Source organism: Anguilla rostrata, chromosome 11 (genome assembly GCF_018555375.3).
Source record: "Anguilla rostrata isolate EN2019 chromosome 11, ASM1855537v3, whole genome shotgun sequence".
Taxonomy (NCBI): domain Eukaryota; kingdom Metazoa; phylum Chordata; class Actinopteri; order Anguilliformes; family Anguillidae; genus Anguilla; species Anguilla rostrata.
Window position 1 is genome coordinate 26,865,750 of NC_057943.1, and position 16,923 is coordinate 26,882,672.

At 43.3% G+C, this 16,923-nt stretch overlaps 1 protein-coding gene across 6 annotated transcripts in view; it reads right to left on the reverse strand.

Annotated features, from left to right (window-relative positions):
* Positions 1–12,046, reverse strand: part of tns2a (tensin 2a) — a 48,512-nt gene extending 36,466 nt beyond the window's left edge. For 5 of the 6 annotated variants that reach the window (XM_064299090.1, XM_064299088.1, XM_064299086.1 and 2 more), the window contains exon 1: positions 11,831–12,046. In XM_064299090.1, the coding sequence (XP_064155160.1) occupies positions 11,831–11,947 (117 nt within the window). In that variant the 5' untranslated portion in view covers positions 11,948–12,046. Of the gene's footprint in view, positions 1–3,055; positions 3,217–11,830 lie in introns of those variants that run through there. The other variant, XM_064299089.1, reaches the window with a different exon arrangement.
* Positions 12,047–16,923: the final 4,877 nt, after the last annotated feature.

The following is a 16,923-nucleotide window of genomic DNA, read 5'->3' on the forward strand; positions in this document are numbered from 1 at the left end:
CACACACACCTCATGCGCACACACACGCATGCACTCCTACAGTATCTCTGAATCTGTGGGGTGTTCACAGCATACAATGACTTTAAACCCATTTTGACTGACTTAAGAGCAAAGCCTTACTTTTATCTCCTAATCTGGGAGCCATTGAACTGTCATCCTGCATAAGAAATGCACATTCAACCCCCCAAGCCAAAAGCAGGACAGCAAGGGCTTCCATTTTAGAAGCGATTCTGCGCGACCGCGATGCTGACATTTGGCGCCTATTCCCAAGGGCTCTCAGCGATTCGGCCTATCGTGACCCCCTCCAGCGGGCGCCCCCGGGCAGCCGCGCCCGGGACAGACCCGCCGTTGTTCCAGCTGGGTGAGGATGGGCGTTCTGCCCCGTCAGCGAAACGCCAGCCAGACAGAGCCAGCGGTCTGACGGGGGGCATGTGAGCGGGCAGGACTGCCTGTCCCAGCGCCGCACGCACGCGCCGAAGAGAGCCCAGCGCTCATTCCACTGCCTGTGGGCTGCGGCCTGAGGAACGAGAGGAATGGACAGGAGGAACCAACACCGTTTGTCTCTCAGACGTGATCACTCACTCACTCGCATGCTCACTCAGTCAGTCAGTCAGTCAGTTAAGTCAGTCACTCAAGCAAGCCTATACTCTCCAGTTTAGGAGAAGTGCAGACAGGTTGTCAGGTGTGCCTTGCTCGTTAGGACCTAAGTTCTACTTCACCACCACTTCACCATCCACACAACCACAAAATGGCTGCTGTGCTTTCGAAGACCGACCCTGGGAAAACTCCTTGCCTTTAACAAGAACCTCTGACGTGCTTATCTCTGGCCGAGGACAATAACCCCCGGCCAGCAGTTTCCCCTGACACACCCCCCAAACCCCCCCACCCCCTTCCCACAAAACTCTCACCCCATGCAACTTCCCTCACTCCACCCCAGAGAAAATGACAGAATCTCCTGCCTCTCCCTTCCCTCGCTCTCCCTCACGCTCTCTCTTTTCCGTTTTGCCTTACGTCTTGTTCCTTCTGGTCTGCTCCCTCACAGCCCACCACACGGTGTCTCTTTCTCTGGAATATTCTTTTCCGACGGTAGCAATACCAGTGCTGTGCAACAGAGGTCAAGCTCTGATTGGTCAAGCTTAAATGGGAGGGTGCAGTATGCGCACAGGTGTGGAGAAGCACAAGTAGTACTGCTTTAGTTATTTGTTTCAAATCATTCTCATAGTTTAAAATTCAGGTTATTCACTGATTCTTCAGCTTAAAAAAAAGAAATCCACTTATTTAAGAAATGTTGTTCTTGGAGCTAGTAAGAGTAGGGTACAAGGGGCAAGATAGTAACAGAGATGCAGTCAAAATAACTAATGAGTCATGCCTGCTCAACTGCTGAAACACTTGGTTCTCTGAGGAATACACTACTGACAAATATGAAAGGATAGTCAATAGTATGTCCAGGTTTACTGGTACAGTTCCTCATGTACAATTAAGCTCTTATAAACAAATAATGAAAAGAACCATTGCACAGCTGCTTATTAAAAACTCTGACTCCTGCAACTGAATTTTACCTTAGAACCCAAAGCTCAGCTGACAGCAGCAAAGGAAAGCCTCGGACAAACAGCTTTACTCAGATCGATAATCAATTATGTAACCAGCACAAGTCATATGACGGGTCTTGCACCGGTTTCCATGTGATGCCCTTGATTCTCCAACTCTGTTAAAATCGCTCGGCCCGACAAAGGGGGGACTAATGGGGACATTAACTTGTTCCAAGTTGTAACATTTGGGGACTTTTATATTTCCACCGATTAAGCCAGCAGTAAATAGGCGGCTCTGTGGTCAGACTGCAGGTGAACTTGTCCATGCCACACAGTTGACACGTGTACTTGTTTTAAAATGTGCCCGAATCGTAACACCATCAGTAAGTGTGATAGCGGTGAAATATTGCGTAATTGTGCAACACGTGAACGGGGGAAATGTGGTTAAATGTGTACTAAGGAAGGTAAAAAACTAACTTATTAAAGTTCGTGAAATAATGACCTTATGAAACATGCGATAAAGTAAATGGTGACGCAGAATAAAGTCAAGAGCACACGTCCGAAATTAGGGGTGGGGGATGGAGTCCTCACAGGGTCGTATGATTAATGTCACTGGGCGACATAAGTTCAAAAATGCACGGTGCAGTAAATGTTGTTTGCTTAAAGATCCCACTGTAGCTATCGAGTGTCATCTGTTGCCAGCTCGTATAAGTGCTGTCGCTGCTGCAGAAACGCTTTTAGGAGAAACTTTATGCTTGTATTCACCATTCAAACGTACATCATCATGCAACGTGAATGTTTTTACCCCCGCTTTAGGGCATGTTTCAACCACTTAACAATCAGTTAATTCAATCTACAATCATAAGTCGTATCTTAAATAAGACTTTATGAGAACACGTTGCGCCATATCCGACGATAAATACGCTCAAATTCCACAGAACAAGAGAAGCACGGATACTTCACAACGGTTTGCAACAGTAATAATGTAATATTATCCGGATGAATCTCATCAGGACTGACTATTAAAAACGATTCAGCTAATACTTCAGTAATTTAGTAGCCTATACTACACGATTATATTACAAAAGGCAGCCACAAAACCTACCACGGCTTTATAAAACCACATTTTTAATAAAATAGCATGCTCGGGCAGTGATCTACATTCATATAGAACGGGAAACACTGTGGACGGTGCTATAATAATAAAACTAATGTTAGCTGTAGATTACATCTATTAGTTGCAGTTTAGCGGGACAATGTTAAAGGCGGCGTGGCGCAGTACGCAATATAGACCACTGCTCCAGGATGCATGGTCGTCCCTAAAACCAAATTACACATATTCTTCATAATAGAAAAGACCCGTGAATTACACAATATAGCATGTATTAATATCGATGCGTAAAACACTTCCGTTGAATTCGTTCATTTAATGAGCAAATTACAAAAACCTGCTGGGGGATGATTTTGAAGATATTAGCCAATTAAAAGTTTCTAGTGATACGGAATTAGTTTCCTTTCATACGTACCTTACTCATCTTCTATGTATATTTGCCCCGTTATTCCACCGCTTCGTTGAATGCTTTATTTTCGCTTACATTCCCAAAGTTTCCCCGAAAAGCCAGTCGCGACCATGTACTAGACCGAGTTACTTGTTTTGATTAGCGTCTCTAAGATCTGTGGGAGGACTCTATCCAGGGAAGGCGACAGGGGGGGTGTTTCACTGGAACTCGACACACTGATTGGTCGAATCTAGAATAAGAGAGTGAGGTAAAGCCCAGAATTCCAAGGGTGGGCGCGGTCGTCGAAACGACATTCACTTATAATTGGGTAAAGCGAAAATGGGATGGGTCATTTTCATTTTAAGACGGGTACGCTCCAGCGCAGGGTAGGGGGCATGTTTTCCCCCTGACAGAAGTAGAGATCAGTAAGTGCTAAAAAGCAGGGCGAAAGGCGCGTCTAGCATTGACCAAACCCCAGTTTCAGCCAGTTGGAGTTGTCCAACCTTGACGACAGTCAGTAGAGGTGACACCTTATTGTCAAATTATCTTATAGTTTGAGGCAAATATATCCAATTAGTTTCCGTAAACTAGATGGTTGTGGTGGATCAACGACCCATTATTACCAAAGAGAACATATTTTAGTAATCCCTCTCTCTGATACTACTGTCTTTAAAGTCCAGTTGACAGACAGTCTACATTGTATTCATAAAAGGTGTACAATTACTTAAATGTTACGATAACCTACCATGTGAATATTTGAGACCAAATGTGTAACACCAGAGGGCATCTTCAAAGCTGTGCAATATTTGACAACTTTGGACAGAACCTCCAGGGTTTTCCGTTGCTGGTGTACATTTCTGAAGCTGGGAAGAGTGGGATCAAGTATGAAATCAATTAGCCATGCCAGGCAGCACTTGAAATAAGTGTCCCTGACTCACCTTCTCACTGGCTCATTCATCGAATCAGAAGGCTCCCTTGGAAGCAGGGACAGTACCTTTTTTACCAGTAGGTGGCAAAAAGGATATAGTACATTTTAGTATATGCCTGGACATTAAAGCCTAGGGAATGCATAGTTCAAGAGGGGAAACTATACGACATTGCTGACTGTCACTAGTCACTAATTACTTTACAGTATACAGCTATGCATTTTTACAGAAGTGCATCAGGTTATGTCCACTGCTAAAGTAAATTTACTCTGTAAAGCGTCTAACTCTGTAAAGCGTCTTTGTGACAGTTCTTTGTGAAAAGCGCTATACAAATAAAATTGAATTAAAGTGTATATCAACCAGGAATCAAACTCACAACCTCTCCATTCCCTAGCCATTATACTACACTGTTGGTAAGAGCAGAATCCTGGACACTTCCAGCAGTGTTTCCACCACAAGAATATGCCATTATAGCACAGGTATCGAGAGGCTGTGATTTCAAGACTAAAGATACCATGCCAGGACAATGCAGACCTGACATATGTTATCTCAGGACCGGTTCAACATATTATCACCAGAATGACTCTGTAAGAATGGAACCATTTTGATGTAAATGTTTTTCAAAAGATCTACTCTGTGAGGGGTTTCCTTATGACATCATATTTCCTGTGTCTAGCTGAAGCCAGAAAATGCACTGCTCTGAGCCCAATACTGCTGTACTGCTCTGAAGCCAACACTGCTGTACTGCTCTGAAGCCCAATACTGCTGTGCTGCTCTGAAGACAATACTGCTGTACTGCTCTGAAGACAACACTGCTGTACTAATCTGAAGCTGGGACCGTTTCCAAATCAGTGGGAAAACCGCTGTGAATATGTGGATGCACAAATTAACCACAGCCCCTGAAGCATGCACAGTCTTACTGTGACTTCCTCCTTGCTTGTAGAGCAGAGGTTCTCTGGCATGACAGCCGTTATTTTGGTCTGTCTTCTTGTTAAGTACGGCTTTGGAGTAAAATAGATTAAAGGACTATCTCTGGGGCAAAAACATATAGATATATATCAGATATATATCATATTTTTGGGAGTAGTGGTAGTAAACAATTTATTTTTTGTATTTATCTCTTTTAAAGAAATAATAAAATGATGGATGTGGCAACTATTACATTTCTGCTTATTCAATATAAACAATAATAAACAATATTTAATAATCTTTGTTCCAGGATCTAAACAGCCTGTACACTTACATCAGCTCTCTCGTCAGAGGGATGGGAGCAATTCTGACACTCACTAACAGGACAGTAATTCCGTCTGTAAATGAACTATTGTTCTATTCCCAAATTCATCATAATTACTGAAAGCCTCTGCCGACAGGTTCAGTTCAGCTTGAAATCTGGAACCATTATTTACAATTACATATGCACTTCATACATAGACAAAACTGTACCAGAAATATCACAATAGTCAGTGTATGCATGGGTATTTCAACAAAATTGTTTAATTTGTTTCATATTTCAGAAATAAATATTGTTTGGTTGTATAGTCTCATTTATTGTTGCTGTATACCAGCAATGATAGCCTACTCAAAAAAGCATCACAAGACATTGTGTGTTCTAGAAAATTATGTAGCCAGATGGATAATTCTGCGAGTTTGCACTCAAAACGCTCTCGGAATTTGTAACAAATGCATTTCGAGTTTCTAAGATCACGAGGCTATCCCTCATCGACGTCTTCGTCTTGGCATTCGACACAAATGTCTCTTTTCTCATCGATCTACGAATATCACTCATACAGAATGCAACGCAGCATGGGGATGCAGTGCAATAGCGACATCTACTGATAGTAAATGAGAAAAGAGACAAGTCGGTGCATAGACTGCCAGTAATAGTATACCGCATGTAACGAAGAACGAAGAGAAATTCATTGATGCCGGAAATGGTCTCACCCAGCATCATAGCCTGCCATTTCCATCATAATTTCAATACAATTCACAACTCATACATTACATTTTAGTGAAACTCATAGGATTGTAACTGCGTTATGGTAATATTCATTTATTACTTAACAGACTCTGTATATATCCAGTGAGCTCCATAATGTTTGGGACAAGCATATTTTTCTCCGGCTTTGGCTCTGTACTCCACAATTTTAGGTATATATTCACCATATACCTAAAACAATTCACCTTTAATTAAAGTTCAGATTCTCAGCTTTTATGAAACAGTATTTTTATACATGTTGGTTTCACTGTGTAGAAATTACGGAACTTTTTAACACATAGCCCCCACCGCCCATTTCAGGGAACCATAATGTTTGGGACAAATGGCTTCACAGGTGTTTTTGATTAGTCAGGCTCGTTTAATGGACATCCAAGTTACGGTTTACAAAGAGGTATCTAAAAGAGCCTGCAGAGTTCTGTCTTGTGGACAGATAAGACCAAGATTCACTTGTATCAGAGTGATTGCAAGAGCAAAGTGCGGAGGCCAAACAGAACTGCCCAACCAATCACCAATCCACTGACAGCAGCAGCAGAATGCATTCTGCTGTGTACAGAAACAAATTATCTGCTCAAGTTCAAGCAAATAGCAAATACCTCTGAACTCATTGAATGGTGCTTCCTCCTGCATCAAGACAATGATCCTGAACATTCTGCTTACGCAACCATGGAGTTTTTCAAAGCCAAAAATGAAAAAATTCTTAACTGGCTGAGTCATTCACCCGATCTGAATCCAAATGAACATGCATCTCGTAATGCTGAAGAGACAACTTAAGGCAACTAGCAAGAAAAACAAGCAGGAGTTGAAGATGGCTGTAGAACAGGCCTAGCAGAGCATCACCAGAGAAGATACTTGCACCTGGTGATATCTACTTGTCACATTACATTGCATTACATTTATTTAGCAGACACTTCTATCCAAAGCAACATACAAAAGTACATATCATGGTCATTGGACAACTACAAAACAGAGGTTCCATACATTCACTTCAAACAGTCATTGATGACTATTTTTAATAACATAACATTAATATGCCCAAACATTATGGAGCTCCAAAATGGGGGAACTACATATATTTGCACTGTAATTTCCACATGGTGAAACCAAAGTGTATAGAAATTTAAACTGAGAATATACAATTTAACCACAGTTAATTAATTTGAATTTATCTGTAATCTGAATCACAAATTGGGATTTGTTCTGCATATAATATTTGTCACATGTAAGACTGATATAATGACTGATAGAATTCACAACAAATTGTGTGAAACCTATTGCAAGACTGTTATGTCTGTATTATTATGAAGTAACTCCAAATTTTTGGGTCCTATGCGATGGTGCCTTTACTTAGCCTTAAGTGTTTAGCCTCATTGGTCCAGATTCTGCTCTACTTAAGTGTAATTTATCTCTGAATCTCAGCGATGCATTGATTCAAGAGCTCATCTAGGTCCTACTTAATATGTTACCATCTCACAAAGTGATTTAGAAAAATTCATAAAAGTCTGGGGGAAAAAAATGCATTTGTTTCTGAAAGCTCATATACTGTACGAAAACATGCGGATTCAGTAGACTCAATCTAGAGCCTAATATCATAGCTCAAAGGAACCACAAAACTGCAAAAGGGTTTATGCAAACTCATTTTTTTTTTCTCATCCAAATCAACATCATCCTGGCGAACAGTGAATTATTAAAGTTATCTATATAAAAAATTGAAAGCACAAAACTAATGCTACCCAGACATAGCAACAGAACAGTGCAGTGGAGCTTGTAATTAGGTTTATATATTTTGACGTTTTGTACCAGAAATCATTTTGTAATTCAATCTGTCCCGTTATTATTGTTTTAACTTCCCCCAAGGTCTACATGGGATTCAGTGGCCCACCATATGATCTGAAAAAACAAAATATTCTAAAAGATCTCTTAAAAGAATCCCTCTTGCTAAGTGCGGTCACTTATTCCCTGTATGAGAGGGAAGAAACATACTGCACATCGAATCATTTTTTGTCACTGTCTACAGTTCAGAATGTCCGCATCGAGGACTACAAATGCAGGCTGCAAATAAGATTATGATCAGTCAAATTAAATTTTGGTCCTGATGGATACCAACTGGCAATTTCTGGAGCCATTTGGCTTCCATTGTCTTCAACCCAGTCGCATCTTGTCCCACGTAAATGTTATCAGGCTCAGGTGATCAGTACCTGCAAGGGAGATGTCCTGTTTGACTGAAATAGAGCTAAGATACATCCATATACTTACCTTATTTAAAGGTTTATAATATGAAATCTTAGCACCAGGTCATTGATTATAAAATCGCAAAGCATACTAACATAAAGACTAAATATACATCCTAATATCATTCAAAGAAAATACACATGCTACCATCGTTTAAAAAGTTATAGACACGAACTAACTGCTGACGTTTGGAATGTTAAGTCCTGTAACTGCTCTGTAATGACAACACGTCCAGAGTTAATAAGTAACACTTGATAATTTGAGCTATATTTAGAGGCAGCATTGAGGCTTAACTGACATCAACACACCCGAGGAAGCGGGCAATATTTACAAAATCTCAAAAGTTTAATGCCTTTAACTATAAATGCCAAGGGTACGGTTTTTAAAAAGTGGCGACTGTGGTTCAGCTATGCGCGTGTCCAGGACAGCTTTAGACACGAAAAAGCCACACACAAGAAATATAAATGCAAATCATACAGCGTGATCTTCCTGATTAATGACTACACATAGTCACCTAAACCACGGGCAGGTATAGAGAGAGAATTGTCACCGTCAAGTCTGCCTTCCCGGATGACTGTAGTCTATTCTTTTTAAGACAACGCATAATTTAGTCCAGCCGTAAAAAAAAAATACCGAACGCACTGGAATTTCCGGCTCATATTAAAACTGAGGGAGCTGGGAGGTTTATTTGTCTGTGGGTTTTTAGTTGGATCACGGAGAAGGGGGAGGGGGTGCAGAGGAGAGGTTAAGAAAATACTAGGAACAGAGCAGAACAGCTAGAAAGATGAAGGGTATGCGGGAGGCGGAGCTCAGTCGAGTTATTGGACTGTTGGGCGAAATAATTTGTTGTCAGTGACGCAGAAGGCATACATTTATTTACAATATCATCCAATAATAAAGCACAAGAGAAAAAAAAAACGATCGAAGCAGTTTGCCGACCTCTGAAGGAAGGATATGCAATTGTGCGAAGCTCAGCAGGATGGAAAAACATATTTAACCTGTAGAGAGATACATCCTGTGACAGAAAAGCGCGAGGAAGGCTAATGGACTCGCAAGCTGTGCAGCAGTAACGATAGCTGAACAGTCACTGTTAGTTTTAGTTTGTGTCCCACTTTACACGACGTCATTTATTGTTCTCTAAGGTGATGGCAGCCATCTAAGTCGGTTGAGGTGATGGAGAGAGAGTCTGGTCGCTCACCGAAAAGGTGACTGTTACATGATGGACGAGAGGGCTTATAGAAAATAAGAGAAATAAAGTTTTGGAAATAAATTGCGAAGAGGAAATAAAAGGTGGAAGAGGAACGAGGAGGAGTGACACTGCTCGAGGAATAATGGAGCTGAGGTTTGATAAGGCACAGCTGTAGGTAGTGAAAGAGAAAACTGCTTGGGCACAAATTTTCTCTCGAAATTACTTGATTTAAAAAAAAAAGTTTTTTACTTGTGCGTTTAATAAAATGCTGAATCATACTCAGGCTCCTTTCCTTATGCCCCATTGCCAAGTTACAGCTAATTCCAAAAACATGTCCTGAACTTCGTAAATACCCTTACAAATAGCCCTAACTACTGCAGTGCTTAGAGTGCGCTCCCAGGAGAGCAGAGAAAAACTAGTAATTAGAGTGTGTGGGTCTGAAGCGTAGATATGCTCTGGTACACATATGTACACAAATGCACACACACACACGTGGGGTGCCATTCCTAAAATGTTGCACATTCTGTAACCCTGGTCAAAAAAAATAAAATAAATGCACTACAATTTTCAAATGTCACTATTTAAAAATAAATTTGGAGAGAGATTTGCCTAAAACATTATCATCGATTTTCCAAGGATAATATTGTGCATTAAAGCAAGATTGAAACATTGCATATTGTGTGTAAATATACATTTTTATTGTAAATGTACATGTTAAATATAAATGTAAATGCTAAATGTAACAAATGTAAGTGTGAAATATAAATGTAAGAATTGTGAATTTCTTTATACTTGACAATGCTAGATGTGCAAACCTTAAGCAGGCTTACAAAGTGTGCACCTCATACACACACACACACACACACACACACACACACATTGTGGTAAAGCACAGTGACAGACCAGACAACTTAGAGCTGGATGCGGTAACAAGTGCCCTTATGGTTCATATTCCTCTTGTTGTGTGTGTGTTTCTGCCCCTCTTCTCCCTGCTTAATTGGGAACAGTGCCTGCGGGATTGGGCTGCAGGAAAGCTTCTTGTGGGTCATTCCTGGGAAATCTGCGGAATGCTTCTGGGAAGCACATGAGTGGGTGAACGTGGGGATGGTTGAGGTGGGGATGGTGCAACACTGAAGCAACAAAAACCCCCAAAAAACAGAAAAACAAGAAAGGCTCTTGGCCACAGGCATGTTTGGGGGAAGACGGGGCGGTGTCCCTTCCACACCGAAGTTGTGCGTTTCAGACAGAACAGATGGAGTCCGGCAGGGTGCCAGGAGCACCAGACCCTTTACTCCTCTGTCTGTCTCCTGAGCTGGCCATACACTGCCAGGAGACTTCAGCAGGTACTTCAGCAGACAGAGAAACGAGGGACTGTGGCTCCAAACTGAAACGGCTATTGAAATCCCGCCACAAATCCGCCTGGGTGATTCGCACCCCATTTGCCCAGGTCCATGTACCCATCCTCTCGCGAAGCGGAGAGCGTCCAGGAATGGCCATCAATCGTAGCGGAGAAGCATCCAGTTAAAGTTCGAGCCCCACGTGTTGTCGCGAGCTAACAGGACTCCGATATGACTCAAAATCCACAGCGTATCGCACGCCTGCAGACACAGAACGAAATTTAAGCTCCTGTTCTATCCGACTGATGCACTCTTAGAACTGTGCCGTGTCTGGGAACTCAAGGGAATTGACCGCGTCTTCATATAATCAACACTCACTAACTGGGCTTTACCCTCCTTATTGTTCGGTGATCAGATATCAGGTTCATGCAAGCTCCAGTTCCTACACAGCAGCTGACTGGCCCTACCAGCAGCCTCCACCCACAGGTCCAGAAAAATCACAGACGAATCTCATTACAGCAGATAAGTAAATAAAGACATTTGAGAAACAGAGGGACTGCGGCTACAGGACATTATCTAATTAACTTAGTCATGCATTGTTTTCATGTGCGCTGATAATGCATATCTCATCGTGTGGGCCCCTTGTGGGCGGAGTCAAACCTAACAGCGTTTCCCAGGCTGCAGGGTGACGCCATCCCAGAGGGGAAAACAACACAACATTCCCACACAGCGACCCACGTGAGGGCAAACCCACCCCCCCTAGCACCAGGACCAGATCCAGGAGACGGGACGTCCCAAACACATCCCCACAATGCCAGAACCAGGAGACGGAAGGCCCAAACAAGTCCCCGCAATACCAGAACCAGGAGACAGGACATATTAAGCAAGTCCCCCCCAACACCAACAGCAGGAGAGGGAACATCCCAAATGCATCTCCAAAACAACAGGCTGAAGATACGGAATGTCCCGAACGTGCTACCACAACATCTGGAACAGGAGACGGAACACGCTAAATCTGACTGAATGTGACAAATGAGGAACACCCGAGCACAGCCCCCCCCCCCCACCCCCCCACCCCCCACCCCCCTTCCCTTTCCTCCACCCCACCCCCTCGGCAGGACTTACCTTGGTCAGCCTCATTGTGTCGTCAAACCTTTCGGGACCCCCTCTTTTCGGCGACCCTCGGACGGGCTCGGGATCCGGTTCCTCTGCGCAGCAGTCCGCGCTCAGGGCGCAACCCATGTGGACCCGGGCTGTGTCGCTCTCTTTCCCCGTTCCGTCCCTCTCTCCCTCTCCTCCGTCCCTCTCTCCCTCCCTCTCTCTCAGGCTGGTCTCCCGTTTACAGGCAGGGAGCTGTTTTTGTCGGCTGAAGCAGGCCCCTCCCCTTTCCCTGGCTTCAGTTCAGACCCAGACTCGAATTTAGAGGGCCAGTGCAAACACACACACAGGAACACACACACCCACACCCACGTTCACATGCACGCTCTCACACACACACAAGCCCTGCCAGGAGGTAGCCTTTTCAGGATAGGAGTGTGTGTTTATTCAGGAAACCATTTTGCACATCCCCCTTGCCAGACATACTCTCTCTCTCACACACACACACACACACACACACACACATGCAATTTCTCTCACACAGACACACACTCATGCATACCCACACAAACACACGCTTTTACTCCATCTAACCCCAATAATGACTGGTCCTGTTCCAAGATCTGAGGTGTTTACTTAGTGAGTGATTCCATATTTTTGTGGCAAGACACAAAAGCAAAAAAAAAAAAAAAATTTTTGATTATTTATTTTCACTCCAAGTTTGAGCCTTGAGCAAACTGCCGAAGTCAAGCATATTAAAGAAATGCACTAAAACCCAAGAGTGCTGTATGTGTGTATGTGTGCACTGAGCACGTGTGTGTACATGTGTATATGTGCACGTGTACGTGTGTGCGTCTGTGTGCGTGTGGGGAGGGGGGGGGGATTGGGAAAGTATGGGTTGATCTGAGATATAGTGACGTGAAAATGATGACTTCTTCCTTCTGAGCCAAATAAGAAGACGGACAGATGGAAGCCCTGCCTATTCACACCCCGCCCACTAACCCCAGTCTGACTCCGCCCCTGACAGGCATCCCGGCCTGTTCTGGCTCCCAGTGGATCCCAGGATTAGCGATCTGCCCACAAGAGGCACATCTGTGTCCCCCCCAAAAAAAGGGGGGGGGGCGGTTGGAGGGGAGGCAATGAGTTTTCTCCAAATTTTGGCCATTTTCATAACTAACAAGACAAGAAAAAAAGACCATAGAGTACTTCTAGACTACAGGGGGAGAAATTGCACCCCTTTTAAGGCAAATTCTTGTCGTGTCTCCAACCCTACTGCCTCCCCTGCAGGCCCCCAGTCTCCTAACCCCTCCCCCTCCATCTAGGCTCCAGCCAGCAGCTTGTTTTATTATTGTAATATTATTGCACTCTGGATCGCACACGGTATTCACCACACACTATAACCCCACCAGTACACGTCTCCACAAGCCATCTGCACTTACCGCAAAGCCAATCTACCTGTTAAAGCAGAATGCTGGTCTCTCTGTGTTAAAGCTGCGTTTCCAAGAGTGCTGTTTTCTCAAATCAGCCGTTTCTCAGAATGCTGGTCTCTCTTGGTGTTAAAGCTACCACAGAGTGCTGGTCTCTCTGTGTTAAGGATGCATTTCACCAAAGGCTTCTCTGTGTTAAGGCTGTTTCTCAGAGTGCTGTACTCCCTCTGCTAAAGCTGTGTTTCTCTGTCAGTTTTTCTGTTATCTCGCATCACAATTTTTAAATTTGCCCTAAGTTCATGTGCCCGAAAATTAACTGTCGTTTAATCAACTCATTGCGTTCCATGCACATCACTCACACAGACAGGGTTTAGCTGCCAGCCTGGATGTGCAAATCCAGAAAGTTCCAGCATGCCCTGGATGCCAACACTATTGACCAACTGGTAAAGAGATGTGCCTAAAGCGCTGGCAACTGATTGGCCAGTTCTTGGAGACACCTTTTTTGTGATAGGACGGACAGATGGGATTGTGGGAGGGTAAGTTTGGGTGTCACCACCTGTCCTATATTAACAAATGACACCATTACCCAATTATTTAAAAAAAAAAAAAACAAATAAAAAAAACACCATTACCAAAAAGTAACCGTTTATATAGAAATACACATTTGTGGATTTATTTATCAACCTAGAGTCTGAACAGGAAGAGTTTGTGAATTTATTTAGGAGCAGGTTTTGAAACCGGGCAAAAGCTCAGCAGACGGGTGACAGTTCAGACTGGTGTTGCACTGGGGCTGACCTGCCCGCACGTGTGTGTGTGTGTGTGTGTGTGTGGGGGGGGACCAAAAACAGGCAAGGGGTTACAAGAAGGAAGGAGGACAGAGGGCAATAAAGAGAAATGAAAGAGGGACTACAAAGACAAAAGGAAGGATGAGAAGGGCAAGGAGAAGAGACTAATCATATAAGCAGAAAGGAGGAAAAAAGAGAGAGGGACAAGGTAAGCAATTCACAGAAACAGTTGCAGAACCAAACTCCTGAAACCAGAAGTATGAAAATAAGATTAAATTACCTGCCAGTTCATTGCATTGATGCCACCACAGCTTAATGTTGCAAATGTACTTGTCAAAATATGAGAAAATCTTGAGAGCAGAAGGCCAGGAAATTAACTCTGGGAGTTGGAAAAACAGCTCCCCCTCAAGAATAACACTGTCAAAACCAGACCCCCCACCCTCTCCTCCATAACGCTGCAGAAATCAAAATAATAAGCCCATATACATATGTGAAGGACGTAGCTTTGATGCAGCTATATAGACCAATATTTGGCTCTTTGCCTTTTCTGGTAAGCCAGCATACTTTAACTATTAGATCAGGAACAACGTACTCTGTGGAACACACAGCTTGGGACAGGAATCAACTTCAAACCATTTTAAGTTTTTTTTTGTGTTGGCCACATGTCAAAGATTGATTTGGGGAGCACCCAGAGAAACCCAACAAACACGCACTATAGTTTTCTCACAGTTCACATCCTGCTCGACAGAACGATGCAGTTCTGACAGTGCGTTCACGCAAGAAAGAAGACAGGAAGTTCAGGTTTAACGATGCTAAGGGTAAACGGTATAAAACCCTGGGCAGATTCATGCTGCGGAAAGCGTCACATATGGAGAACGCAGAGGCAGCAGCAGGACGCTAAAATATAGATGGGGGCCCTGTCATCGCTGCCAGCCAACATAAACACAGATAAAATACTATTCTGACAGAATTACATTTTTCTGAATTTTCTACTGGAAAGGCTGAACTCCCAAGACTCGATTTTTCTGCAGTCGCTCGCACTGCGAGTAACGTAAACATTACAGTACGATGGAGGGCGTTTTGTGCTATTTGCAGGATTAAACGGAATTCCGCCTACACAAGGAGAGGTGGAGGCCAGCACCTTCCAAAACATTTATACGAAAAGCGCATTAAAACTTCTGGTATCACACATGAATTATTGACGCTTATGCAATTACATCACTCGCAAACTGTGCCACCGTGAAGTGGCCAGTTGCATTTACCTTGTTTAGAACTGGCCGACACCAGGCATCAACCTCAAAAAGAGGATGTGAAAAACAGTGGGAGAATGCAGGTTCTTTTCAAAAACATCCATATGAAGCATAATTGCCACATCGGTTTATGTGTTTAACTCTACTTAATTTCATTTTGGTAAAGGTACCATTTACACAAAGCAAATTGGGGAAGTTAAACACCCAGTCTAATTGTGGTTACCGTGCCTCAGCTAAACAGAGGGTGATGTAAACTGTTCTTTATTTAAAACTGCAGTGGCAAAGGACAGGGTGTGGACAGTATTCCCAACCCAACAATCAACAATTTATACAACACACAATGCAGGAAGGAAGTGGCAGAGATGACGAACTGTCCAACTCCAAACATGAGACTACCAGCCTCTAAATAAAAAGAGCAGAATCGAGGAATGCATCTCCTACACTAGGATTTTTTCCTGAAACAGCACCCTCATTGAGTACCAGCTTCCAGGCATACACAGGCCTGTCCTGTTGGCTTAAGTCACGGCAACCAATTTGGAGTAAATAAGACATTGCTCCAAAGCTGTCTGGGCTGAAGGTTTTTTTTTTTTTCCCCCAGAAAGTGGGGGTGAAATTGGCAGCTGCCGTTATTTAAAAAGTTCCAAATCAGTCAGGAAGGACAGGAACAAACACTAATCAATCCTAGGCAAGATGAAGGTCATTTCAGTCATGTCTCTTAAGGATGGCTGTTCCGCTTGGAACTCGAAACAAAGGTTCATTATTCTTAGACTCAGGCGGCGGAAATGGAACACACACTATTAATAGTGGTAGAAAGTAACATTAATGGAAACAACACGGAACGTCCAAGATCACTGGCAGGGCTGTTTATCCATGTACTGTGTGTGTATACACGTACGCAAATAATGCATTTAGCTAAATTACTATTGAAAGACACCAAATAGATCTGGGAAATGGAGACGAGCTGAGCTGTGTCTGCAGAACTCCCTGGTCACATGTTCATCAAACAAGGTTAAAAGGTCAGGACAGGAGCGTTTTTGCAGCTATCCATCTTGAAATTTTCCAAGCTGCGTTGTCAGTTGTCACTTTGGATAACACATGGTTCCAGAGTCCCCTGGGGGTGCCGAGTTGTGTTTTGGGGGTTAAGAGTCTTGAAGCTCTTCCCATCTCGATTTGGGGAAACGGCATTTGGTTTTATTTAAGGGAGTAGATGCGATACAAGATGCATCTCACGGGGGAATTGAAAACAGGAAGAGAGGCGGGCCATAACTCACAGACACAGTATGTCCTTAAATGCAGTTTTTCCTACAGCATACAGACATAAACACCCGCTCCCATTTATTAGCAAGGTTAATTTATACCCAGAATGCATCAGAGAAGCTTTGTTTAAAGCTCTCTACGTGAATTTAGCAGATGTCTCATTCAGAACAACTTACATGGCCTTTTTTAAAAACAGCATCTATTTTTACAGCTGGAAATAGACCTAAGCACTGAAGCAATTCAGGTTAGGTACCTTGCTCAAGGATACAACGGTAGGGTCCTACCTGGGAATCAAACCTGCAACCTTTAGGTTACAAAATGACACTACACTCTCATTGGTTGCACCCTTCTGAGAACGGACACCATGGGAGCCGGCTGCGCTGCGGCTGGGAAAATGTCAG